This window comes from Tursiops truncatus, chromosome 16 (genome assembly GCF_011762595.2).
Source record: "Tursiops truncatus isolate mTurTru1 chromosome 16, mTurTru1.mat.Y, whole genome shotgun sequence".
NCBI lineage: Eukaryota > Metazoa > Chordata > Mammalia > Artiodactyla > Delphinidae > Tursiops > Tursiops truncatus.
In genome coordinates, this window is record NC_047049.1 from 16,294,094 (window position 1) to 16,320,051 (window position 25,958).

The 25,958-nt window shown below is 45.8% G+C and overlaps 2 protein-coding genes across 11 annotated transcripts in view; one reads left to right on the forward strand and one right to left on the reverse strand.

The window, feature by feature from the left end:
* Positions 1–8,524, reverse strand: part of CASP7 (caspase 7) — a 31,139-nt gene extending 22,615 nt beyond the window's left edge. The window contains exons 1-2 of the mRNA XM_004316596.4: positions 8,410–8,524; positions 1,945–2,054 (exon numbers count right to left, since the gene is read on the reverse strand). Of these exons, the coding sequence (XP_004316644.1) occupies positions 1,945–2,054 (110 nt within the window). The 5' untranslated portion in view covers positions 8,410–8,524. The remainder of the gene's footprint in view (positions 1–1,944; positions 2,055–8,409) is intronic.
* Positions 8,525–8,555: 31 nt separating this feature from the next.
* The window catches only part of NRAP (nebulin related anchoring protein), a 76,296-nt gene continuing 58,893 nt past the window's right edge, over positions 8,556–25,958 (forward strand). The window contains exons 1-9 of one of the 10 annotated variants that reach the window (XM_073793961.1): positions 8,556–9,680; positions 14,290–14,361; positions 14,680–14,774; positions 15,361–15,448; positions 17,419–17,472; positions 20,277–20,381; positions 23,281–23,385; positions 24,698–24,805; positions 25,528–25,632. In XM_073793961.1, coding sequence (XP_073650062.1) covers positions 14,290–14,361; positions 14,680–14,774; positions 15,361–15,448; positions 17,419–17,472; positions 20,277–20,381; positions 23,281–23,385; positions 24,698–24,805; positions 25,528–25,632 — 732 coding nt within the window. In that variant the 5' untranslated portion in view covers positions 8,556–9,680. Of the gene's footprint in view, positions 9,681–14,121; positions 14,362–14,679; positions 14,775–15,360; positions 15,449–17,418; positions 17,473–18,631; positions 18,780–20,276; positions 20,382–23,280; positions 23,386–24,697; positions 24,806–25,527; positions 25,633–25,958 lie in introns of those variants that run through there. The other 9 variants (XM_073793956.1, XM_073793958.1, XM_073793959.1 and 6 more) reach the window with 9 other exon arrangements.

Below are 25,958 nucleotides of genomic sequence, written 5' to 3' on the forward strand. Positions count from 1 at the left end.
TTACCCAGGCTTATTTACCTTTCCAAAGAAGTTAAGGGGGTAAAAAAAACCCCACATCACAGACCACACCTATTTTTGCAAAATGATGCGTCTTTAAGGCAGTGGTCTCCAACCAGGGTACTCAGAGATTTTCCAAGGGGTGCAGACAAGACAATTCTAAGTAAATGAATTGCCGGTTCCTCAATTTCCATTTGTATTTCTCCTAAAACTGCTCTGCCTGAATATGATACCACCTCCCCTTCCCCAGTTCCCCATCTCCCACTAGAGAGGAGAAGGGTGGACTTCTCACCCACCCTGAAATCTTAGATGACATAGAAACTGCCACATCATCTAACTAAGACTTATGAAATGGCTATCATATGATTCCCGTTTCTCTTTCACTTAGAGGCAAGCTGCTTAGGCTGAATACTCAGAGAGATGGGAAAACTGAAATATTACTACATCCTTTGCAACTGTTCTGAGGGGGTGTGTAGTTTTACATTATTTGGTGGGTATGTGAGCGAAAACATTTGAAGGCCACTGCTCTAAAGGGTTTGCACTGGGGAGTGGTTTAGCCTGGACCACTGGAACTCATGGCTTTGAAAAGTTTGCAGTAATTGGAGCTGTATTTTCTGGTCACCTCATCAGCTATCTTTGACCCTCAATGGCAACCAGCGCCAGTGGAATTCGGACCCAGGACGCCGAGGCCTCCCCACTTCTCCGAGTCATGTCTGGGATGATATGACCGAAGGATCTCTGCGGGATGTTGCAGGGAGCCAGGATGCCCCTCATCACCAGCTCTCCCCCTCCCCCCGAACACTGCTTGGGAGCACTCCCTAACCTCACCCCCTATCCCCCTCGCTGTCCCTCCGCCGTGGGGCTTGGTGTAGGCGCTACGGAGAAGTCTGATGCTCTGACGCACAGAGCTCCTGCCTCTTGCCAGGGAACACCACTCACATGACCAAGGTTAAGGAGGGGAGGGAAGGGGCTTCTCCCACGTCCCTGCAGCCCTACTTCTAAATAGAAAGCACGGCAGAGCTGTTAAGGGAGTGGCGCTGGTACCGTTTGGGTTCAGCTCTGCCATTTATTAACTGCCACCAGAAAGGCAGGCTACTAACCATCTTTTTTTTTTTTTTTTTTTTTTTTTTGCGGTACGCGGGCCTCTCACTGCTGTGGCCTCTCCCGTGGCGGAGCACAGGCTCCGGACGCACAGGCTCAGCGGCCATGGCTCACGGGCCCAAGCCGCTCCGCGGCATGTGGGATCTTCCCAGACCGGGGCACGAACCCGTGTCCCCTGCATCGGCAGGCGGACCCTCAACCACTGCGCCACCAGGGAAGCCCTACTAACCCTCTTAATGCCTCAGTTTAGCTACCTGTTAAATGATGGTAAGAGTAGAACCATCTCCTGGGACTGATTGCGAGGACTCATGCAACACTGAGCTGGCATACAGACGCTTAGCAAATGAAGCTGTTATTATTATTATTAAATGCAAAGTTTAGAACTTCAAAAGTGAACTCCAAAAAGGAAAAGGTAGGAATCAGCAGAGTGCCACCCTACAACTTCCCATCCCATGGCCTTCAGTTCTGTCTTTCAGCCAAGCCCGTTCCCACTGGCGGCAGCAGCCCATGCTCTGCCCTGAAGGAGGCTAGCGGCAAATCACCTCTGACGGTGACAGCCCCTCACTCCTGGGCAGCTGCCACTCAGACACGCAGCAGCCAGGCAGGAGACCCCCAGAGCCTGGCTCTCCCATACCTGGGCTTGCCCTGGGGACAGGGGAGTGCACAGGGGGACCCCAGTGTTGTCACACACAGCTGGCAGGATTCTGTGCAAATCTCCCACGCACAGCATAGACCTCCTTCCCTGAAGGTCCGCTTCCGCGTGGGTGGGTGGGTGGAGAGGGCAGAGGCGTGGTAGGCTGAAGTGGCCCAGGGTCCCTCTTTAACTCAGCAAGGAAGGAAACTTACCTGAAGAGTGATGGGACAAAAGAGGACCGGTCTGGCTTCGCATCAACTGTGTCATTGCTTGCTGAGTCCCCAGCCCCCTGCTCCTCGATATGGTCTTGACTGTCTGCCATCTGGAAGGAAAAAAACCAACCAGAAAATTGGTACCCAGTGGCATCACTGGCCTCATGATATTTTTAAATAACACTCATTCAGTGACATAGCTTTTAATTAAGCCTGGAGATGACCAGTACTGCCTATTTGGGCTCCAGGACTGCTGCACCAACAACTCATTCAAAGGCTCCAGCGCCAGCCCCATGTCAGGCCTCATTCCAGAGACTGGATACACAGTGGCAAAGAAAGCAAAGTCCCTGCCCCTCTGGGAGCTTCTGATCCAGCATTCAGGATTTTGTTAAATGTTCACTGCTTATGAGAAACTGTGGAAGGTTCGTCAAAGTCTGTAACAACAAGAAACGCCCCCTAAATTCTTGACAGGTTATAAGATGGTCATCCTGGGCTTCCCTGGTGGCACAGTGGTTGGGAGTCCGCCCGCCGATGCAGGGGACACGGGTTCGTGCCCCGGTCCGGGAGGATCCCACATGCTGCGGAGCGGCTGGGCCTGTGAGCCATGGCTGCTGGGCCTGCGTGTCCGGAGCCTGTGCTCCGCAGCGGGAGAGGCCACAACAGTGAGAGGCCCGCGTACTGCAAAAAAAAAAAAAAAAAAAAAAAAAAGATGCTCATCCTTTGCCCGACATCACTCAAACCCAGTTAAAAAACAGCAACGACTTGGAGTATAAAGTTCTCTTTCTGCTTCAGATGGTTTTACATGGTTCTACCAGAGTAGATTTCCATCAAATTATTTTCCTGCTCAAGAATTTTCACGAGATCCCTACGATCTCAAAGTTCAAATCTTAAACTGAACTCGTTGGATCTTAGGGTCTTCATTATCTAGTACTGGAGTCGATGACAGACGATGGCCCACCACCTGTTTTATTGTTTGTTTGGTTTTTCTTTGAGTTTTACTTGTTCTTCCTTTTTCTAATTTTATAAGGTTGAAGCTGAATTGACTGATTTGTGATCTTACTTCTTTCCTACATACAGGTGTTCAGTGCTAAAAATTTCACTCTAAGTACTCACCACCTGTTTTTGTAAATAAAGTTGGAACATAGCCACGCCCCTTCATTTACATGCTGTGTGTGGCTACTTTCCCACCACAATCGGAGTCGAGTAATTGTGACAGAGATCACGTGGCCTAAAAAGCCCCAAATTTTTACTACCTGGCCTTTTACAAAAAAGGTTTGCCAAGCCCTGATCTAGGATAACTACCAGCCAGTAGGATCCCCGACTCACCTTCTACTTCCCTTACTTTAAGTAGTAAAAATAGCAATAATAAGAAGAGAAACTCACACTTTTTATTTTTATCTAACACACTAGGCCGCACAGCTTTCTTATACACTTGAGGGCCATTTTAAGTAGTGAAACCATCAACAAAAACCACAAAAATGCAAAACACGAAGCACTAAACAGACCACAAAAAGGACTTTGTAAGGCAGTGCTGCCTCTGCCTCAGCTGGGAACATGGGGATCAAGTGACTCAAGTTGTTTGACGCTGTGCACGCCTTCCAGTGACCAAAAAAGCCCCGTGTGTGTATTGATCTGGGAATTACAGATAAATTTAGAGAGCAGGCAAATTCATAAGCATATGGTCAACTGTATTTTAAATGTACAGAAAAATATTGAGCAGCCTGGCACGCAGGATCTACCCTTGTCAAATCTTAACATTTTCTTACATTTACATCTAATCCTTTCTATACTTTTTTCACACTTATTATTTGCTGTGCTAATTGTTTCATAAGCATTACCTTATTTAACACTCCCCCAAATGCTGTTAGATCAGCCCTATGATCACTGCCTTTTGACAGATGAGAAAGCTGCAGTTAGAAAAGGTTAGTAACTAGTCCCAGGCTAAGTAACTAGTAAACCAGACTTGGACCAGAAGCCGGCAAACAGGCACTCAGAACCCACTCCTCACCACCACACCATTCAGCCTCCCAGCCTCCTAGCATCCTTGGGCTCACTACGCTCATTTCAGGGTCCATCAGGGCTTCTGGTTCTCCCTTTCTGGTAGTCACCACCCAAATGTTTGCTGGACAGGCCATCTTTGCCCAGCTGGCTAGTTTTCAATCTTCAGAATTCAGTTTAATGGCACCTTTGCAGGAGGTCCTCCTGGATGACACCTACCTCACCAACTCCCTTCCTTCCCCCAGTCCCTCTACAGCCCTTCTATTGATCTTGTTTACTTGTACTCTGCTTACTGCTTGGTTCAAACACGACAATGTAAGTTCATCATGGCAGAGGCCCCTGGCACACAAAAAGTATTTGCTAGATCCGGCTTCCCTGGTGGCGCAGTGGTTAAGAATCTGCCTGCCAATGCAGGGGACAGGGGTTCGAGCCCTGGTCCGGGAAGATCCCACATGCCATGGAGCAACTATGCTGGTGCACCACAACTACTGAGCCTGCACTCTAGAGCCCGCGAGCCACAACTACTGAGCCTGCGCTCTAGAGCCCATGAGCCACAACTACTGAGCCCGCGTGCCACATCTATTGAAGCCTGTGTGCCTAGAGCCTGTGCTCTGCATCAAGAGAAGCCACTGCAATGAGGAGCCCACGCACCGCAAGGAAGAGCAGCCCCCACTCGCCGCAACTAGAGAAAAGCCCGCGCGCAGCAACGAAGACCCAACACAGCCAAAAGTAAACATAAATAAAATAAATTTATTAAAAAAAAGTATTTGCTAGATAAACATTAATTGAGTGGGAAGCTGGAAGAAACAAATGCACTGAGGGAAGAGAATTAGCTAAGTGACACAGCTGGTCAGAAGCAGAGCCTTGAGTCATCTCTCCTAAACCAAGTCCTGTGTCCTTTCCCGTAAAGGGACTGGCCTTCAGTAACAAAGGGAAACCTCTCCAGGCTCTAATTCCTGCCGATCTCAATCTCTGAGCAATCGCACAGTGGGCCAGGGTGGCAGCTGCAGGTCTGTGTTCCTGTCAGGCTCACCCAGGGATGTTTTCACACCACTGGAAAACAAGATGGCATCTATCTCACAGAACCCCCGTGCCCCAGAGCACAAGCAATGACTTTTGGAGGTGGGCAGAAGGAATCCAACTGGGGGGGAGGTATCCAAGATGGCAAAACGCCAACCTTGTGTCCTTGAGCCCCGAGAGGCATTATCATGTCACCCTGCAGCTTGTTTAGGGGTGAGCTGGGCAGTGAGGGGAGAAGTGAGAGGAAGGGCGAATCCTGTAGCCGGATCTTTACAAAGACAGTGAGAAGTCCGACGGCTATCTTGTTCCTCAACACATCGTGAACCCCCCATCATAGCCACCAACCTGTTTCCAGTTGTGAGGCAGTAAGATTTTTCTGATTAGGACCCAAAATGTTTCTTGAACACAGAGATAAGCCATCCCCAGAGGAGATGAGTGTAAGTCCGGGCATGCAGAAAACACTCAGTCATTTTTATTTCATTTCCTTTATACAGACTTAGTTACTTTTCAATGTGGACTGTTATTAGCAAAGCACAGACCTATTTTCAAAATTAACAAGTTAACGTTATACAAAATCCACCAGAAAAAGACACTAAATTCGACATGTGGTGTTGAAGCCTTGAGTCTTTTGCTAAGGCTAATCTTAAAGACTGAATCTAGGAAGTATGATGATATAACAGTGTGACCATTATATATAGATATAATTTCCTGGAAGTCCAAGGCACCAGGTGTGTGCTAGGAGCCGGGGATACACCTGACCTGGTCCTGCCTTGTTGAGAGACAGGCACTGATAAACAGCACAAATGTTGATGGACAACCGTGATCAGTGCCATGAGGATGAACAACTTGTGGCCACAGTAGGGGACCTGACCTAGCCCCAGAGGAATTAGGGAGGGTTCTCAGGGGAGGAAATGTTTGACCTGAGGTCTGAGAAGGGGAAGCAGTGAGGGTGGAACTGAGGGAGGCACAGGGAACTGCATGCCCGTTAAACACCTGACATGCTCCATTGATGGAGAGGCTCAGTTTGAATCTCGCGTCCCCCCCAGAGTTTTGGAGGGAGCTTTGGACTTAGCGGCAGGCTGATTTCTATGGCTCAGTGGTAGGAGGATCTCCAGAACTTTCTCTGCAAACACTAGGCCAGAAGGGTCTTCTGTGTGAAACCTACAGCATCTTTCTGGGTTGGTGCTGTTTACCGACCAGGAGGGCAGCAAGAGTCCCTTCTAACAAGTTGCCAGAGTGTGCGTCTAGAACGAGGCAGTGCTAGGGCTTTCCTCTGAAATCTGTAAGGCTAAACGTTCAGTGACTTCCTTATTCCTATGAGACTGGGCTTAATTTCTGGGTGAAATCACGTTCACCCAGAATGAGGGTGGTGACCGAGTGGGGAGCCTGGTCTCGGTCACATCATATCAGTCAAGCCCAGACTTGGTGTTGACCTTTTATTTCCGCTTATCTTCACAGCCCAAGACAATCCAGGCCTATCTCAGTCTGCTATACTTGGAGAGGGCATGCCTGGCGTTATTTTCTTGCATTCGTCCCCTCTGTAACGCTCAGGATGCAAAGAGCAGTCAGCCATTCAAGGGAATATTGCTTATTCAATTGTTTCAGTTGTTAAAAACATCTTCTCTTTAAATAAATGAATATATAATACACATGAAGCATTAACCGTGTCAGGCACTCTCTGTAAGCACTCTGCTAATTATTATTATTACTATGATCCACTAGGACTCTTATTTGTAGATTATCTTAATCATCCTTTTATAGTTCCAGTTATAGAAAAGTGCCAGGTACATGGCAGGCACTCGAAATTTCTTGATAAATGTCACAACTGAAATGTACTTAAAATTTTTTAATCCTTCAGGGCCCCGAATAAATTGTTGATATGGGACAGACCACAGAACCAAAGGGACCTAGGAGGGAGGCTGAGAACCCAGTTATGGTGAACCACAGACCAGGGGTTTAAATCAGTGCCTCCACCTATTAGCCATGGGACCTTGAACAAAGTACTCAACCTCTCCAAGCCCGAGTTTCCTCATCTGTAAAATGGGAGAATGGTGACGCCTAAGTCACACATGGCTATGAGGATGCATGGAACAGCGCATGTAAAATGCTAAGCATGGTGTCTAAATGTTCACTAAGTATTCCCTGTTATCACCACTGTCCACAGAACTCAAGACTAAGACGACATTCAACTGTCAACCCTCGCTGTTATTTTAAAATCACATTAATATTTTAAACAGCTTTTGTGGAGACTGGAAAAAAAGTTCCTCTAGTGTTATTTCTATACATGCTTAATAGGCGACTGGTACAGATCTGGTAGGAAATCAGTTCCCAGCTACGGTCTGAATTTCATTGCAGCTGCTTCCCCTGAAAAGTGACATGATACAACTTGTGCCTCACTCTTGCCCCAACGAAGACAATCTTCCTAAAAGGCTCAAAGAGAAGCAGCCCAGGGGACCTCCACCGCTCCCCTCCAGCACCTGGAGGGGGAGGGGGCTCTGCTGGGCGATGAAGTACTCCACCTGATGCTCACAGCACTGCTAAGAGGCTGTATTTGCAGAAGAAACTTCAGTTTTCTCAGAGAGGTTAAGTAACCTGCCCAAGGCCACAGAGCTAAGAGGAAGCAGAAATGGATTATGAACCTAGGCGGTGACTGGCTACCTGGGATGAAGGTCAGGCCATAGACCCTAAAGGAGGAAATAGCCTGTAAGTAAACTAAGGTTAGGGCCAAGTCCTTGGCCAGCCCAGGAGTTCAAGGGAAAAGGCTGCGAATGACTCAGAATCACCCACATATAATTTTATTTCCCCCCAAAAAGCGAAGTTGAATACAACGGTGAAAGGCGGCAGCCTGAGTCCTGCCTTCTTCCGCTTCCTGAAGGAATCTTCAAGAGCCGTGCACAAGGGTACCTGAACAAAGATGACAGCGGCTTACGGGTAGCCTGCTAAGCCCTGACAGATGCACTGCTATGCACCACAATCACCTCATTCCATCGTCGCGGCAACCGTCAGCCCGGGCCCACCACTATCCCCATTTCACAGACAAGCACAGAGAGGGCCAAGGCCCCACAGCTGACGGGCAAGGACGCTGGGACTGGAACCCTGGGCTGTCAACACGGGAGACCCCGCAGTTAGCCAGGCGAGAGAACGAACCCCTCCCGCCCTCCTAAATCCACCCCTCCTTCTTTTCCAAATCCCGAATAGTACCGGGTGTCCCAAGCCCGGGGACCAGAAGGGAAGGGAGGACAAGCTGAACAAAGCAGGCGATGCTGGGGGTGGCGGAGAGCCTTCTTCCCCTAAGTTGAGCGCCGGCCGTCGGGGCAGCTTAGCCCGAAGGGACCGGGCCCCCACCGACCGTGCTCGGTGGGAAGGGAGGAAGGAGGCGGGGGAAGGCAGGGCAGGAGGGCGGCGGCGGGCGGAAGAGGCGCCGGCGGAGGCGGGGGCCAAAGTTACCGTTCCCCCGGCGATCGGGAGGCCAGAGCTGGCTGCCGTCTCCGTCCCTCCGCCGAGAGTCTGCGGCCGCTCGAACGAAAGCGAAAGTAAAAGCCCCTATGCGGCCAGGGGAGGAGTCGCCCGGGGCTGGAAACGGACCCGGCAGGCGGGGCTGCGGACACCGCCTCCGGCTCGGGACCCCGCGCTCCGTAAAGTTGGCAGCGCGCAGGACCACCAGGCCGCCGCGCGCCCCTTCGGGGAGAACGCGCCCAGCCCAGCCGGCCAGCTGTCGCGCGCGCCATCGCCGGAGGGCGCCCTCAGCAAAGCTGGCCGCGGGCACCGAAGACCGTGCTGGGCAAAGTTTGCAGAGGTCTAAGACCGCTCGCCGAGTGACCCGGAAAGCGCGCTCCGCAAACCCGCCGCACGCGGCCTCCCCATCCAGGCGACCAGGCGAACTGAAGAGCGCGCCCAGCCGACTTCGCGGCTCTGGACGATGGGGCGCTCGTCGGAGCCCCCAGCTCCTGCCCTCCCGCTGCTGCCCGGGTCTACACCTGGGCTTCGGCCTCCACACCAGCTCCAGGACCCAGTTCCCAAGGCCCGAAGGCGCCTCCCTCGCCAGACCCTGACCCCAGTTTGCGCGGGTTGCGCCCCTCGGGGGACTGGGCGCCCACATCTGCAAGAGCTACCGTCGCCCAGGGGCCCGCGCTGGGAGCCGCCGTGGTCTCCCGCCTCCCAGAACTTGCTTCGAGTCCCTGGCGTGCCTTTCTCAGCCTTGGGCAGCAGGACGCTAACTCCGTTTTCTGCAGAGCGCGTCCCCAGTGCCTAACACGGCCTGCTGGCCTGGATGTAGCGCCAGAATCATTCATGGACTATTTATTGAGTACCCCCATGTGTCAGCCGCTGGGTACGTGGCCGTGACTTGGTCTAATGTGGGAGAGCCAGTGTAGTCCCCCCAGCACCACTCCACCCCGGCGTCTCCCACATCTGCAACACCCACGCACCCTCCCACATTTGTCCTTTTTCAACCTTCGGCCTCCAACTGAGGCCTCCAAGGCCTTGCTCTGTGAGACTCCTCAGGGGACCAGCTAATGAACACAGTCGCACTGAGGTGTAAATAGCTGAGCAGAAATTACAGTTTTATTCACACCAGAGATGTTGGCTGTGAAACTGTCAACGCCTTGAGTGAAAGGAGTGAACCTTCGTGGTGTGACATCGGGCAAGAACCACATCTTGTCTTTTATTTGCTTTCCTCTGGGACTGAGACTTCAATATTGTCCGTAAAATCTCACCAGGTAAGGACACTTTCTTGGTTTAAGAAAGACTGGTCCCAGGCAAGGGTAAGGGAGTAATTATAATTTATTAACTTCTGCCAGAATACTGAATTCCTGAATACTTTAAACAAGCAGTTACACAATTTCCACTATGGCTGCCCTATAGGCTGACCTTTTGTGCCACTCCCACCCCCCAGTTCCTATGTTGAAACTTAATCCCTAAAGTGATGGCATTAGGAGGTAAGGCCTTTGGGAGGTGCTTAAATCTTGAGGGTGGAGCCCTGGTGAATGGGATTAGTGCCTTTGTAAAGGAGGCCAGACAGAGCTCCCTGGCCTTTTCCACCGCAGAGAGAAATTGCAGTCTGCAACCCAAAGAGGGCTTTGACTAGAACCCAGGCATGCTGGCACCCTGATCTTGGCCTTCTAGCCTCCAGAACTGTGAAGAATAGATTTCTGTTGTTTATAAGCTACTCAGTCTGTGGTATTTTGTCACAGCAGCGAAAACAGACTAAGACAGGCTGCACTACTCTCTTTAATACCCATATTTGTGGGACTTCCCTGGTAGTGCAGTTGTTAAGAATCTGCCTGCCAATGCAGGGGACAGGGGTTCGAGCCCTGGCCCAGGAAGATCCCACATGCCACGGAGCAACTAAGCCCTACTGAAGCCTGTGCACCTAGAGCCCGTGCTCTGCAACAAGAGAAGCCACTGCAATGAGAAGCCCGTGCACCGCAACAAAGACTCAATACAGCCGTAGATAAATTTTAAAAATAATAAACTTACGCTTAAAAAAATACCCATATTTGCAAAATATCAGGCAAACTAAATTATTTTAGACACAAAGATAATTTACTTTTTGAAGGAATTCAATTGTGAATCATGGGAGAAATGAAAAATCCTATTAGTAAGGCAAATAAATTACTCTTTAATTTATCTGATTTATAAAATTGTTTTTGCAAGTTATTCCTGAAATATGATGAAACGGTGTTAGATGTGGAGGAGCCTTAATAACTAATCCCTCTGCTCATATTACAGATAAAGAATCTGAGGCACAGAGAGGTTGCCAACATCACAAGCTTTCTAGTGGCAGAACCAGGATCAGGTTGCCTAGAAAAATAATGAATTTTTCATCCACAAGAAGGTTCTACCATAAATTATATCACGCAATTGTTAAAATATGTTGCACACAGGATTTCATTGCTGGCTCAGGTAGAAAGACGGTTTGAAGGAAAACTTTCTTTTTTCAGTTCTGTAGTGTAGACTGGCATGGGAACTCCCAGTGTATTGCTCCGAGGCTGGATTATCACTGTACCAACAAATAAAATCACAGATATGTGAAAGGGAAGAAACAATTTTGAACTTTCCCTCTATAATAATTGTACTGACCCTTTAGACCCAAATGATATTCTCTTCTAATTGTATTTCCTGTGTTTCTCCAGCCTTGGCCCATATCATTGTTTTCTGCTTCCTTTCCAAACTCACATGAGTAGAGCATGAGTCTTCCTCTTCACCCTAGAAAAAGAGACCAAGAGATTCAGTGTCCGGTGGCTTCTTTGGGAAAGGACCCTCGTGTTGACTCTCCCCCCTCCGTTTCCTGCCTTCTTACTTCTCTCCCTGGGACCATACTTCTGAATAAAGTCCTTGCACATAAGCCTTTGCCCCAGGTTCTGTTCTTTGGGTAACCCAGGCTAACACACATTGTCTGAACCGATGCCGGGGGGCAGAAGAGCATGTGTGCTCATTGGCTGAGGCTTGGAGGACCTCATGTAATCACTGTGACAAGGGGGAGGGGCTGTACTGGATGTGAGAGGGGTCAGCTGGGCACAGGGAAGACCATCCACAAGGTCTATCAAGCAGATGAGGGCTGTGTGTCTCTTGCCAGCAACAAGGGTTCATTTTAGGTCCTTAAACTGTCCCATTTCCAGTTCTACGGGGTTGTTTTTCCTCATTATTTCTGATACATAATAAGTGCCTTTTAAAAGCAGAAGTGATGGTAGGAGTCAAATTTAACATCTTTCATTTGGGCCATCCTTGTTTTCACAAGGGTGACTGAGAACTTGTAGCAGCGATGCAATCACAACCTTAGAGGAGTGTTAGTTTTTTTCTTTAAAGGAAATCTGGCTGCGATTCCTCATCCCTCCGGATGGGGGCAGAGTTCTTTCTCTGTGATTACTGGGGCTTCCAGCCCAGGTCCAGGTAAGGCTGGAGAAATCCCACACAGAGCAAAACGTGTGGGGAACCTATAGGTCTTAGTTCTTTGCCTTTGCTCTTCCCCTTTGTTCAGGCTGCCTTGTATCACATTTCAGCCTGGGAGTCTTCCTGGGTCTAGAGCCCCTACGTAGAGCCTCCTTCCCCTGCTGAGAAGGCAGCGCTATGCCCACTCTCCATCTGTGGGGGAATTCACACTGCACCCTCTCAGTGTCATGGCAACGCTGCTCTTCTTCACTCGCTCTGTGGCCTCCTCCCCCTGGTTCTCCCAACACAACACAAAAGCACCACCGATTTCTCTCTGCCCTACCTGGGGTCCCTCCAGCAGAGTTTCCTTAGAGCCTTTTCTTTAGGCCACAGATCACTAATTGGTAGCCTGCCGTCTCAGTACTGCCCATGTTTCTGTTTTATTGTTTTATTCCCGGTGTTTTACAAAAGAGAGAATTTCAGGTGCAGATGCAGATATCTGGCTTTTCTGGAAAAATCATAATATTAGGCGATGCCGGGTACTGATTGCCTCATGACAGATTGCTGGCGTGGAGTGGTTCAGATGGGACATGTGACCTATGGCTTCACCTCTGTCCCCTGTAGGTATTTTGGTGTGAGTATTAAGTTGATTTCTTTGATTTGATAAATACTTGTTGAGCCCCTTTTCCATATCAGACCTTGTTCTAGGCACTGGGGATACAGAAAGGACAATAAGGACCAAGGCTCCTATTTTGATGGAACTCATGTTTTGATGGAGGAGACGGATAATTTTTAAAAGTAGATATAGTGGGCTTCCCTGGTGGCGCAGTGGTTGAGAGTCCGCCTGCCGATGCACGGGACACGGGTTCGTGCCCCGGTCCGGGAAGATCCCACATGCCGCGGAGCGGCTGGGCCCGTGAGCCATGGCTGCTGAGCCTGCGCGTCCGGAGCCTGTGCTCCACAACGGGAGAGGCCACAACAGTGAGAGGCCCGCGTACCGCAAAAAAAAAAAAAAAAAAAAGTAGATATAGTAAGATTTAAGGGGTCAGGTGGTGGTAACCGCTGTGAAGAGCATAAAGCAGGGGGAGGGTCATAGAAGGCAGTGAGCTGAGGGGGGGGACAGGTGTGATGCGGTCTTTTGTAAGCTGTTTCTGGAAGGCCTGTTTTAAGTGACATTTAGGTAGACCCCTGAAGGCAGTGAGGGGCTTCACAAAGCCAGGAAGAGAGCTTGTCTTCAGGCTGCTCCCTTTCAAGCCTGGGAGGCAAGGACTTCTTGGAACGGTCCAGGATAGCATACAGAAGCCGGCACTCAAAGAGTTCTCATCTGTTCTTAGTTTTGCATTCTTGCAGAAGCTACACACGAATTGATATCTTAACAAGTTTGCCGTCCTACTCTTATAAACATCTTTATTTATTTTTTTAAGTTTTATTGAATTATAGTTGATTTACAATGTTCTGTTAATTTCTGCTGTACAGCAAAGTGACTCAGTTACACATATATATACATATATATTTTTCATATTCTTTTCTTTTATGGTTTGTCCAGGATATTGAATATAGTTCCCTGTGCTATACAGTAGGACCTTGTTTATCCATCCTATATATAATAGTTTGCCTCTGCTAATCCCCAACTTCCAGTCTTTTCCACTCCTACCCCCCTTCCCCTTGGCAACCACAAGTCTGTTCTCTATGTCTGAGTCTTTTTTGTTTCATAGATATGTTCATTTGTGTTGTATTTTAGATTCCACATATAAATGATATCATATGGTATTTATCTTTTTCTTTGTCTTATTTCACTTAGTATGATCATCTCTAGGTCCATCCATGTTGCTGCAAACGGCATTATTTCTTTTTTATGGCTGAGTAATATTAAACATTTTTAATAGACAAGGCTAAATTTCAGATATGGCATTTACCCTCCTGTGGAGTGAGTCAATCCTGTTTTATTTTCTTTTGCGGGGGGAGCTGGACTTTCCGCCTTACTCACAGGCCTCACAGAGCAAGCTTTCTCATTTGGTCGTTGGATGAGGGTGTGGTGTATGCCTTCGAGTTCTTTTCTTGGATTATGATCACAGTTAGTGTTAAACTACTACATGCTGCCTGATCGTACACGAGGACTTGGTCATCCACTTAGACGTGATGCTGTTGTGAGTTCACTTTTCTATTTAGGGAAGCGTGTCAGCTGGGAATACCTCCACCTTATTTCCCAGACGCATGCGTGCTGAGCGAGTTGCCAAAATAGCCCTTTGAGTAAGTGGCAGCTTTAAAAACCGTCCAGCTGCTGACTTCAAACTAGAAGGTCAGCAGAGGAAAGTGGAAGTTGGATTCTGAACGGTCAGGGTGCCCACAGAAATTTACTAGGGGTCGGGATCTTGGAGACTTGAACAACTAGACTGGGGCTTCTCCTTGGATTTCTTACTTGTTACCTATCTTTGTCTTCTCTCTTCGGACTTCAAGATGAATGTGCAGGCTTGCTCCAGGTGTGGGTACGGAGTATACCCTGCTGAGAAGATCAGCTGTCTAGACCAGGTCAGTAGACTTTTCTTGGCCTTTGGGAATCATAACAAACATGAGAAATTTATCTTCTCACATATGGACATGTGGGCTTTTTTAAACCACCAAAATAAGATGCTTTCCCCACCTTTCTTCACTTCTACCCATTTCTAGCTACAGCTCCTGTATTGCCTCAAATTTTTAAAATTCATTTATGTATCGTAGCCATGTGTGTGTGTGTTTTATCACCATTTTATCACTAAAGCTCATTTTTTTTTACCCTGAAATATATTAAGAATCCTGAGTCTGAAAAAAAAAGGTAATTTTGCTAAATCTTTTCTGTTTGATTTCTAGATATGGCACAAAGCATGTTTTCACTGTGAAATTTGCAAGATGATGCTATCGGTTAATAACTTTGTGAGTCACCAGAAAAAGCCATACTGTCATGCGTAAGTGTTTGACGCCTCTTCCCACCACCTCTTGAGTTGTGTTTATCTTTTTTTTAACAAGCAGCCAACCGGAGGTTCAAATCACACACTCCAGGGTTAAATCCAAGAAATGCCTTCTCAAAAGTTTTTACTTCCATACAAACTTCCATACAATCATTACAGAGACCTAAGACGGGATTTTATGCAATGGACAGAAAGTTGAAAATTTCAGATTTCTTATAAGTAAAAGATCAAATCTAGCCACTACAACCTCATGTCAAATTATTAAATATTGTGCAGAACAGTGTAATTTCCATGAATATGCATGAAGCTTTAAAACGTTTTCTTTTAAATAATTTCAGAATCCTTTTCTATTCCTTCAGAAAGTTTTTAAGTGATCATTTCCAGTTAAATTTGGTCTTTAAGTTAAATAGGTTGAATTTATTTGATTAGCCTTTGTTTTCTTTAAGACGCATTGCCTGGAAAATCTTGAATTTAATTATTAGGTTTTATATTTTTGATTTAAAAAATGACTCCGCCTTTAAGAATAGTCAGTCATCTTGGATAAAGCACAGTTCTAATTTTGGCTTATATCTACTTTTTGTAGCCATAACCCCAAGAACAACACTTTTACAAGTGTCTGTCACACTCCATTAAGTCTAAATGTGAGGAAATCTCCAGAGGCCATTTGTGGGGTAAGTTACTTAATTTTGAATTTCAAAATAGCCTTTAAAGAAGATTTCTTAGCTCAGGCACCTGTTAGGATTTTAAGTGTCTCTGCCTAGATGTGAACCTGCCCATTTTCTCCACATATACAAGCAAAGTATATTTAAGTAACAAATATTGCTATTTGCCCTACCACAACATAGAGGCCAGTACACAGGATAATCTAGCTTGAATATCTGAGATCCTTGAATCTATTTTAATCTCTCTGTGTCTGCCAGCTCTGGACACCTTGATGCAATAGGCTGTGCATACACTAGGTGCTTAATACATAAAACAAAGTTTATATAGTTGGAAAGTATTACAAAAGCCTTTCCTTTCTGTCCCCATGATATTTTGGTACAGACATTGAAACCTCTAGTTCCGTACTCTTAAATCTCTCCGAATTCAGTAGTGTTTCAGTTTCTTTGCAGTGTTTAAGATCTCTTTCCCTATGGGTAGCGGTAGGTCAAAGATATTTCTATTTGGAACTGGTGTTTGGATAGACCAGGAGGCCATATTGATAAACCAACCCCTTTTGAAAAAACAACAGTAGAGTTTTGTCAAATAACTGTTGATTAAATGCTTGCATTTGTTAAAATGATGAATCATTTCACTTCCCTCCCCCATGCTCCACAACAAGTTGTTTTTTGGGATGGACCTAGCAGCTCTCTAAAATTAGAAAGTGACACAGGAGGTGGAAGGCTCTCTAGTAATCTGCCTTCCTCATGTTACCTCACCTCATCCTGACTCTCCGGCCTGCCCAGGCCGTGTCCTCCTCAAGAAAATGGTTTAGATTGAGCTTATCATTACCATGTGGCTCTCTACACAGACTGCCAAGAAGCTTATTTCTCGAAATGCTTTGCACCAACTGTGAGTTTATTATTTTTACAAGCTTATATAGTATTTACTGTACAGTCAGTTCATTTAATACATTACAATCCAATAAAGTAAATACTATTATTATCCCATTCTACTGGTGAGGAAACGGAGGCTCAGAGAGTTGTTCATATATCATTGATTTCTAAGGGTTAACAAGCCTTAAGAATTCACAAGCCTAGATTACTGAGAAGGCGAATTCTTTTAGGATTTTGCTTTCATCTCTGTTTGTTTGGTTTTTGTTGTTGTTTGTTTTCATCTCTTTTAGTCTAAGGGCAACTACACAAAATTACAATCAATACTGCATTTAGCTCTCAGTTCGATAGAGTGCCAGCACTCTTTGAGGCCCGTTATCTGTGTGATCTCACTTTTTCTTCACAAGAACCCTCTGTAATATTATCATATTACGGTTGGGGAGGCTGAGGCTCAGAGAGATTAAGTAACTTGCCCAGTTTTACCCGGCTAGTCCAATGGGCACAAATCCAGATCTTTCTCACTCTGGGACCTGTATCCTAAACTGCTCCATTGGTCTACTCCCATGTACCTAGGGGGCGGCAAACTCTCCAGGAGGAAAAAAAAAAGCACTTATTTATGTTTACAAACATCCAGATATTTCTGCAGTTGTGGGGCCAGAGTTTGACAGATTGAACACAAGGAGACGTACTTATACATCAGAGTACTATTTGTATTTATTACAAAAAGATCCATAATACCTGTATCTTTCATCCTATGCGAGGTGTCAGCTGGCATGGCCCCCTTATGCTCTTACAACAGGTCACACAGTATTTACCTTTTTTTGAGGTGGTAGTGGATTCACTTTCTTTTTTTTTTGTGTGGTACACGGGCCTCCCACCGTTGTGGCCTCTCCCGTCGCGGAGCAACAGGCTCCGGACGTGCAGGCCCAGCGGCCATGGCTCACGGGCCCAGCCGCTCCGCGGCACATGGGATTCTCCCGGACCGGGGCACGGACCTGTGTCCCCCGCATCGGCAGGCGGACCCCCAACCACTGCGCAACCAGGGAAGCCCAGTATTTACCTTTTTTTGAGGTGATAGCGGATTCACTTTCTTTTAACTTGTATGACAGGCCCAACCTGGAGCAAGATCATTGCTGGTTCTGTTTCCAGCCACAGACAGTGATGTGAGCTTCTCAGGAAGCCTGTGTGTGTGTATTTGTTCACATCTATGTAAACATATGTGTATGTGTATAAAAATGTATGTGTGCATGTGGGGAGTGTATGTAGGTATGAATATGTGTACACGTGTATACATATGTGTGTACATGGTGCATACGCATGTGTGTATGTATATGTACATGTGTATACATATCTGTGTGCACGTCTGTGCAGGTGTGTGTTGTGTGTTATCTGTGTGGTGGATGTGTGTTTACATGCATGTGTGTGTACATGCGTATGTGTGCCTGTGTGTACACGCATGTGTGTGGGTGTGTACATACATATGGGTGTGTACATGCATATGTGTGTGTGTGTACTGAACAATTGACTTCTGAGACCCCTTTCTCCTCCTTTCCCACCAGGGAAAACATCTAATGGACAACAATGTCTGTTCTAGGCCCCAGATTTTTTTTTTTAATAAATTTATTTATTTGTTTATTTTTGGCCATGTCGGGTCTTGTTGCTACACACGGGTTTTCTCTAGTTGCAGCAAGCAGGGGCTACTCTTCATTGCAGTGCGAGGGCTTCTCATTGCGGTGGCTCCTCTTGTTACGGAGCACGGGCTCTAGGCGCAAGGGCTTCAGTAGTTGTGGCACATGGGCTTAGTTGCTCCACGGCATGTGGGAATCTTCCCAGACCAGGGCTCAAACCCATGTTGCCTGCATTGGCAGGCAGATTCTTAACCACTGCACCACCAGGGAAGTCCCCAAGGCCCCAGATCTTATAACCATTCTAGGGAGTGTGGTGGATTACTTTCTTACTCCCTTTTCTTCTCTGAGAGACTTTGCCAATTGAATAAAAAACAGATTCATGGTGCACATGCTAAAATTAAAAAAAAGGAAAGAAAGGGATTCTTCAGTAATGGTGATGAAGGAGAAAAGTAAAGATTTTAAGTTGGCATTTGAAGCAGGTTGACATTTTTCTGTTTTTAAAATGTCATTCTTTAAAAAGTAAATGAATAAATAAATATTTACTGAGACAAAATTTCCTGTTTGGTAGGTGTGAATGGAACTTTTAGCAAAATAGAGCATCTGGGTTCCCTTCTATTTGGAGAATGCACTTCAGCCCTTAATGCTTCCTTACCCCACTATTAACATTTATGGCTTTTTCTCTCTTCCTGCTTCCTCTGAATAATCACGAGTCCTGTGAAAGGTCTCTGGGGAGGCAGGCACGGCCCCCACACCGCCACCCCCCGCCCCATGATGGATTTGTCCTGTGAGACGGGGCAGCAAATACGGCTTCCTGTTTATTTTGGTCATGTGATTCTGATTCCGTAAGTCAATGGCTCTCAAGGAGGGCAGTTTTGCCCCCCAGGTGATGTCTGGGGACTTTTGGGGGTCAGAACTGGGAAGTTAGGAATACTGTTGGCATCTGGTGGATAGAGACCACCTATCCTGCTCAGCGTAGTGCCGTGCACTAGACAGTCCCCCCAACAAATAACGAAATGGCCCCAAATATCAGTGGAGCTGCCAACAAGAAACTTTGCCTTGAGTCTGTGTAATGTTTGTGGTAGTTTCTCAAAATCCAAGGGAAAAAACATGTTAAGATCTCTCAGTTTATCTATTTTAAAGTATACATATTAGTGCAGCATTAAGCAAGTCCAGACAAAGTGCCCTTGACAGGGAACTAGAATTCCTGGATTGTGAACCTGGCTCTGCTAAATCATTGAATGATTTCAATAAGTTCATTTCTCTTCTCTGAGCTTCTTTCCTCACCTGTAAAATTAATGACTTAAACTTCAACTTGTTAAAGTTGCAGGTTAAAGTTGCAGGTTTCTGGGCCCCATCTTGGATCTTGGATCTCATATTATAATATCTGGATTTGGACTTAAGACCTGATTTTTTTTCTTTTGTTGTTAGCTCCTTTTATGTTCTCCTCGAGAAATCTTTGCCTATTCCAAAACCATGAAGATATTGTTAGATGTCAGTTCTCCTCAAATTGATCTACACATCCAATGCAATCCCAGCCCAAATCCTGGTGTTTTTCATAGAAATTGACAAACTGATTCTAAAATTGATATGTACATACCATGATTCTAGAATGGCCAAGAAGTCTTGAAGAACAAAATCAATGGACTTAGGTTACCAGATTTCTAGACTTACTATAAAAGTAGTAGTAATTAACTCAGCATAGTATCGGTGTAAGAATAGACAGACAGACCAGTAGAAAACAATACAACATCCAGAAATAGAGCTGCACATATGTGGTCACTTGAGTTACAACAAAGGCACCACTGCATTTCAATGTAGCAAGAATGATCTTTAAATAAATGGTACTGGAGTGATTGGACACTTGCGTCGAAAAAAATGAACCTTGATATCTACCTCATACATAAAAATCAACTCAAGGTGTGTTATAGATCAAGAAGTGAAAGGTGAAATTATAAAGCAGAGGAGAACAGCTACATGAATTTGGGGAGCCAGTATTTAACAAGTTCCCTGGGTGTTGCACAGGCTAAAGTTAAGAACAACTGCTCGAATGTCTAGTGTTTTCTAAGCTGAACACTTGGTGTTGTGTGATTAGCTCATAGAGATGTTGCCTTTTTTAATTGCACTGCTAAATAGAGCTTTGCACACAGCAGGTGCTTTCTGTGTGCCCTTTGGCTGGTGGTACAGATGAAGCTGTGGTGACATTGACAGCTGTGGCTTGTAGTGCAGTTAAGATGCTTTGCAGTTGCGACTTAGGATCCCCGACCCAGTTTAGCTGTATATTATTTGCTTCCTTTCTCTTTTCTGATGGAAACATTACTGATAATATCTTCATTGTGCAGATCGATGACCAAGACGATGGCAAACGGTTTAAATCGTTTTTTCACTGGGACATGAAATCCAAGGATGGGGCGGCTGCACCTAACAGGCAACCGTTGGTGGATGAGGTGAAGGAAGAGTTATAAATGGGTTTGGAAACAGAGAAAAGAATGACACACTATGCAAATGAAATGTATTATCGGTATTACTTCTAGAGGGCATTGGTTACACTTTCTTTTATCCAGTTTGTAATTCCAGCTGTCTGCAGAAGACCCAGCATCACCTCAGCCAGATCTGCTCCAGTCCAAGCTCACTGACTTCTCCCTTCCAACCACTGTGTTTCTGTCACTGGGATCAGCCACCAGGCTGGAAGCCAAGGCTGCCCTTTCTTCTTCTGACCCTTCACTCAGCTCCACCCCTTCCCTCCCATTTCACCGTCCCAGCTCTGAGCCCCATCATCTCCTGCCTGGACCTTTGTGAGCACCTTCCCTCTCCTGGGTTTGCCCCTCTCCAGCCTGTCGTATGACATTGGTCACACACATCTTCCTGCTTGTCTCTGGTTTACTCTTCCCATCACCTGAGAATTTGTGGTCATTCTCTATTGACAGCCTCATCATTTCAAAATTCCCCAACCATTTGTTTTTAATGATCCACATAAAACAGTCCAAACAGTGCAAAGCTAACCCTTTGTCCACTATCTCCAATCCCAGTTCCTTCTGTAGAGGTACCCATTGTTGTCAGCCTTGTGGGTATCCTTCCAGACTCTCTCTCCTCATTTACAAATTAATATCTATATAATTTATTTTTTAGTTACTTATATTTATATATGACTACTGCCACTGATTGAAGGACCTTTAATGAGTTATTTAACCATTCTTTTCTTTGGCTTTCTTTAAGTTCAATTTTTAAGTGAATTTCAAAGAGTTCCTGATTCACAGGACTATTGTAAAAATTAAAAGAGTATATAAACGTAAGGATCTTAGAACACTGGTTGGCACAACAAATGTCAGCTAGTATTTCTTATGGAAAATTATAGATGTATGTTTCTATTGAAATGTATAATTTTGTTTTTCCATGAAACAATACGCATTGTTTTACAACTTGCATTTTTCACTCAACAAATACCCTGGAGATGTTTGTATGTCAGCAACCTTTTAAGCTGTTGTAGGTGGGTAGATCATGGGTGCAATCATTAAGAGAGGATGTATCATGCTTTCTTATTGATGGGCAGGGTTATTCCCATTTTTTTTCTGTTATGAATTTGCAGTGAACACCTTTGTGCAAGACCTCTTTTGGACACAGTGAGAGTTTCTCTAGAAGAGATCATGGAAAATGAGGTTGCTAGATCAAGAGTCTGTGCCTTTTTAATTTTAGTAGACAAACTGTCAAATTTCTGTCTGTACATTAAAATGGCTGTACAGGGCTTCCCTGGTGGCGCAGTGGTTGAGAGTCCGCCTGCCGATGCAGGGGACGCGGGTTCGTGCCCCGGTCCGGGAGGATCCCACATGCCGCGGAGCGGCTGGGCCCGTGAGCCATGGCCGCTGAGCCTGCGCGTCTGGAGCCTGTGCTCCGCAATGGGAGGGGCCACAACAGTGAGAGGCCCGCGTACAGGAAAAAAAAAAAAAAATGGCTGTACATTTTGTATTCCCACAGGCAGAGTATGAGAATACCCGTTTCCCACAGACTCACCAACACTTGGTATTACCAGATAAAAGTTTTAACAACCTGTATTTGGTTGTTTGAATTTAAACTTCCCCGATTGGGAGTGTAGTTGAGCATATTTTCACATGTGAATTATCTGTCTTTCCAGATCGCCAAAAGATGGTCTGTGCAACTTGCCCCACCTCCAGCCCACTTGTTTCCTCATCCTTACTCCCAATTCCAATCAAACCCACCTCCTCATGGTCTTTCACATGAAGCCTATCACTGCCTTCATGCTTTTATTCATGGCAGTCCCCACTCCGAGAATTTATTCAACATATATGTACTGAGTATTATATGCCAGGCATAGTTCCAGGCTACTGGAATACATCAGTGCACAAAACAGATAAAAGTCCCTGCCTTCATGGAACTGACCTCCTAGAGTAGATGTTTTTCTTTTTCCCTTTGCATCATCTGTTAACTGACCTTAGCCCTGGAGGACCAGCTCAAATTCCTGTCCAAAACAGGGGCCATCATATACAGATTGCTTTTTCAAAACTCTCACTATGTTTTATCTTCAATACAGTACGTTTAATCACAAAAATGTTCTCTAATAGCTCATTGTTTCATATGTTAGGGTTTTTTGGGGGTTTTTTTGGTTTTTTTGCGGCACGTGGGCCTCTCACTGTTGTGGCCTCTCCCGTTGCGGAGCACAGGCTCCGGACGCACAGGCTCAGCGGCCATGGCTCACGGGCCCAGCCGCTCCGTGGCATGTAGGATCTTCCCGGACCGGGGCACGAACCCGTGTCCCCTGCATCGGCAGGCGGACTCTCAACCACTGCGCCACCAGGGAAGCCCCCATGTGTTAGTTTTATCTCCATAGATAGGTCACAAGTATCTTAAAAGAGAAACTGTGATTTCTTCTTCTTCCTTTTTTGATTTTCTTTTCCCAGTGTTAACTGCCTAATCTAATGCTTGGCACGCAACAGGCAGCAGGTTTCTGAAGCTTGGCTGGATAGTGCTGATTAGTCTTAGGTGGCCTGTCCACAGCAGCTCCCCGCCGCCCATCTTGGTGCAATAATGAGCAAAGAAATGTTAAGTTACATTTGGACCTCTTCTATGATATAAGTGAATCTCAGAAAGCTTGGTTATTTAGGATATTAGGTTATTTTCTAGTTTGAAAAAAAATGAACATTCTGGTTAGGTGAGACCTACCATAACGCAAGAGGAGTTTATAGTTTTTAGAGAATGTCTACTTTTTCTATCTTATATTGACAATGCATGTCAATGTATGTATGTTGCCGGGAGGGTGGAGTAGGTAGGGGGATCTTACCAGGCAAATGTGTGGGGTGTGTGTTTGTATACATTTGTGTTTTTCCTCTATAGAGAGCCTATTGGACTGGATATGGGGAAGGGAATGCTTGGTGCGCAGGAGCTCTGCCAGACGCTGAAGTCGTAAGGATGGCTAAGGCTCAGAAGTCACTGGGTGAGGTAAGGGCCCTGGAAAGTTCCTTTAGCAATTAGTTTGAATATTCCTTTATTTTAAGATTGTGGTAGACAGAATACTGGCCCTCCCCAAAAGATTCCCATGTCCTAATCCCTGGAACCTGCGTATATGCTACTTTGCGTGGCCAAAGGGATGTTACAGATATGATTATGGTAAGGATTTTTCTTTTTTATTGAAGGATAGTTGATTTACAATGTTGTGTTAGTTTCTGACGTACAGCAAAGTGATTCAGTTATACATATACATACGTTTCTATGTATATATATATATTTTTTCAGATTCTTTTCCATTATAATTTATTACAAGATACTGAATATAGTTCCCTGTGCTATACTGTAGGACCTTGTTGTTTATCTATTTTATATATTACTATATATATCTGCTAAACCCAAACTCCTAATTAAGGTAAGGATAGGAAGATTATCCTGGATTATTAGGGTGGACCAAATGTAACAAGAGTCCTTATAAGGAGGGAGGCAGGAGGGTCAGAGTCAGAGAAAAGATGATGTGACAACAGAAGCAGAGGTCAAAAGTGTTTGGGGCCATAAGCCAAGGAATGCGGGCAGCCTCCAGAAGCTGGAAAAGGCAAAGAAATGGATTCTCCACAAGAGCCTCCAAAAGGAATCATCCCTGATGCCCTGTTTTAGGTTTCTGACCTGTAGCACCATAAGAGAGATCTTAGTAGGTTTGCATCGTAGAAAAGGCAATTTTAGCCCAGGTTATGGAAATCCTTAGTGATGTGCGCACAGTACCCTCTAGTCCTCTCCATACACCCAGGGCACCTGCCCTTTGAAGAAACCACTCTGGAAAATATTGCTAGTCTTTAGTAACTTTTCTTTAGCAAATGGAAAGAAGACAACAGAAACACAATTGCTAAGGTGGAAAACAGACCATCAGAGATACTCAAAAGTTAGGAGCAGAAAAGAGCAGACGTTTCACTCCCAGTGCTGTAGAACTGTCTCTAGTACCAGAAAGTCTTCTGCATAATAATTGCTGCATTATCATACAAGTCTTTGAGTTAAAGGGCATCCCTCGGGTTGTGCCAGGTTCCACATAGTTTAATATAAACATTGAAGGAGAAACCCTTTGACCTGGGAAATATGCTTTCTTCAGCCTTGAAGGTGTTATTTAAATCACCAAGTGAATAACATTTTCAAATTTATTCCAGGTGACTGAAATATTTTCCAAGTATCTTATACATCCAATTGCATTGGTTCTGATGATGCTTGCTATTGCAGTTTTATTCGTTCTCATTGGATTTCATATTGGTTCTCATGCTGACCTTGGTCTGACCAGCAGGAGTACACAGAAGACCATGAGGAACAGCGGGGCAAGGGCAGCTTTCCAGCCATGATCACACCTGCTCATCAAAGGGCCAAGATAGCCAACCAGCTGGCCAGCCAAGTGAGTGTCTTAGTGCTTATTCACCATTGATTACGCTGATGTTTGTCATTAGTGAACCCCTGGGATTGATTCAGATAAAATCCAAAAGGAGGGTGCTTTGGGGCAGTAGGTACCCTTAGTGTGATATTATGGAGAAAACTATGTTTTTATCTTTTCCCTATCATTCACTCTCTGTGCCTTGTTGGGCCACATCTATCGCATGGAGAGAAGACCATGTAGCTCACCACAAGACTGGACCAAATAATTTCTTGTGGTGGCGTTAGCATTAAGGACACTGATTTTTATTAAGTGGATGGTGGAACCTCCTGAAGAGTAGCACAACTTGCTGGTTAAGAGCTCAGATTTTAGAGCTGGAATGTTGGGATTTGAACCCTGGCTTTCTCACTTAGTACCTGTGGGACCATGAGCCAATTACTTAACCTTTCTGTTCCTCAGCTGCTCTTTAGTCAAATGGGGAAAATCATAGTCTTGCCTTATGTGATTGTTATGGAGATGAATGAATATTTGTTAACGTTTAGAAGTTCCTGGCACTCTCTTGGACTTAACACATGAGCATTGATGCTTTTTGGAGAGGAGCCCATAGAACAAACGAGAAAGACTGAAAGACTTGCCATATGTTTGCGTTGAGTGTTGCCCGATGGTGTAGCTTCAGGACAGCCGCAAGGAGAGGTCCTACAAAGGCTGTTGGGTGCGACCTTGACTCTATGCTGTCCCCTCACCAGGTGGAGTACAAGAGAGGGCATGACGAACACATCTCCAGGTTCAGCACAGTGGTGGATACCCCTGAGCTTCTCCGGGCCAAGGCGGCGGGACAGCTTCAAAGTGATGTAAGAAATGATGGAGGCCAGATGCAGTGATTCTCGTTTAAGGTTCCCCATTCTTTCCTTACGTGGAGGAAGAGGCAGGGAGAATGCAGGCGGCATCTCAATCCTGTGCGGGGGCCAGGAAGAACTTGCTAAGGTCAAGGATGGTCGGGTCAGATTCGGCAGCCAGCACAGACCTTGCAAAAACTTTTCCTTAGAGAGAAAAGTTTACACGGTATTAGTAACAAACCAGGAATATCTGATTAATCTTAAAGAAGTCTCTCCTTGTCACTGCAAATTGTAGAAGATCACTTCCGAAGAATTTCTTCCCTTTGCCTTTTCATAGCCCA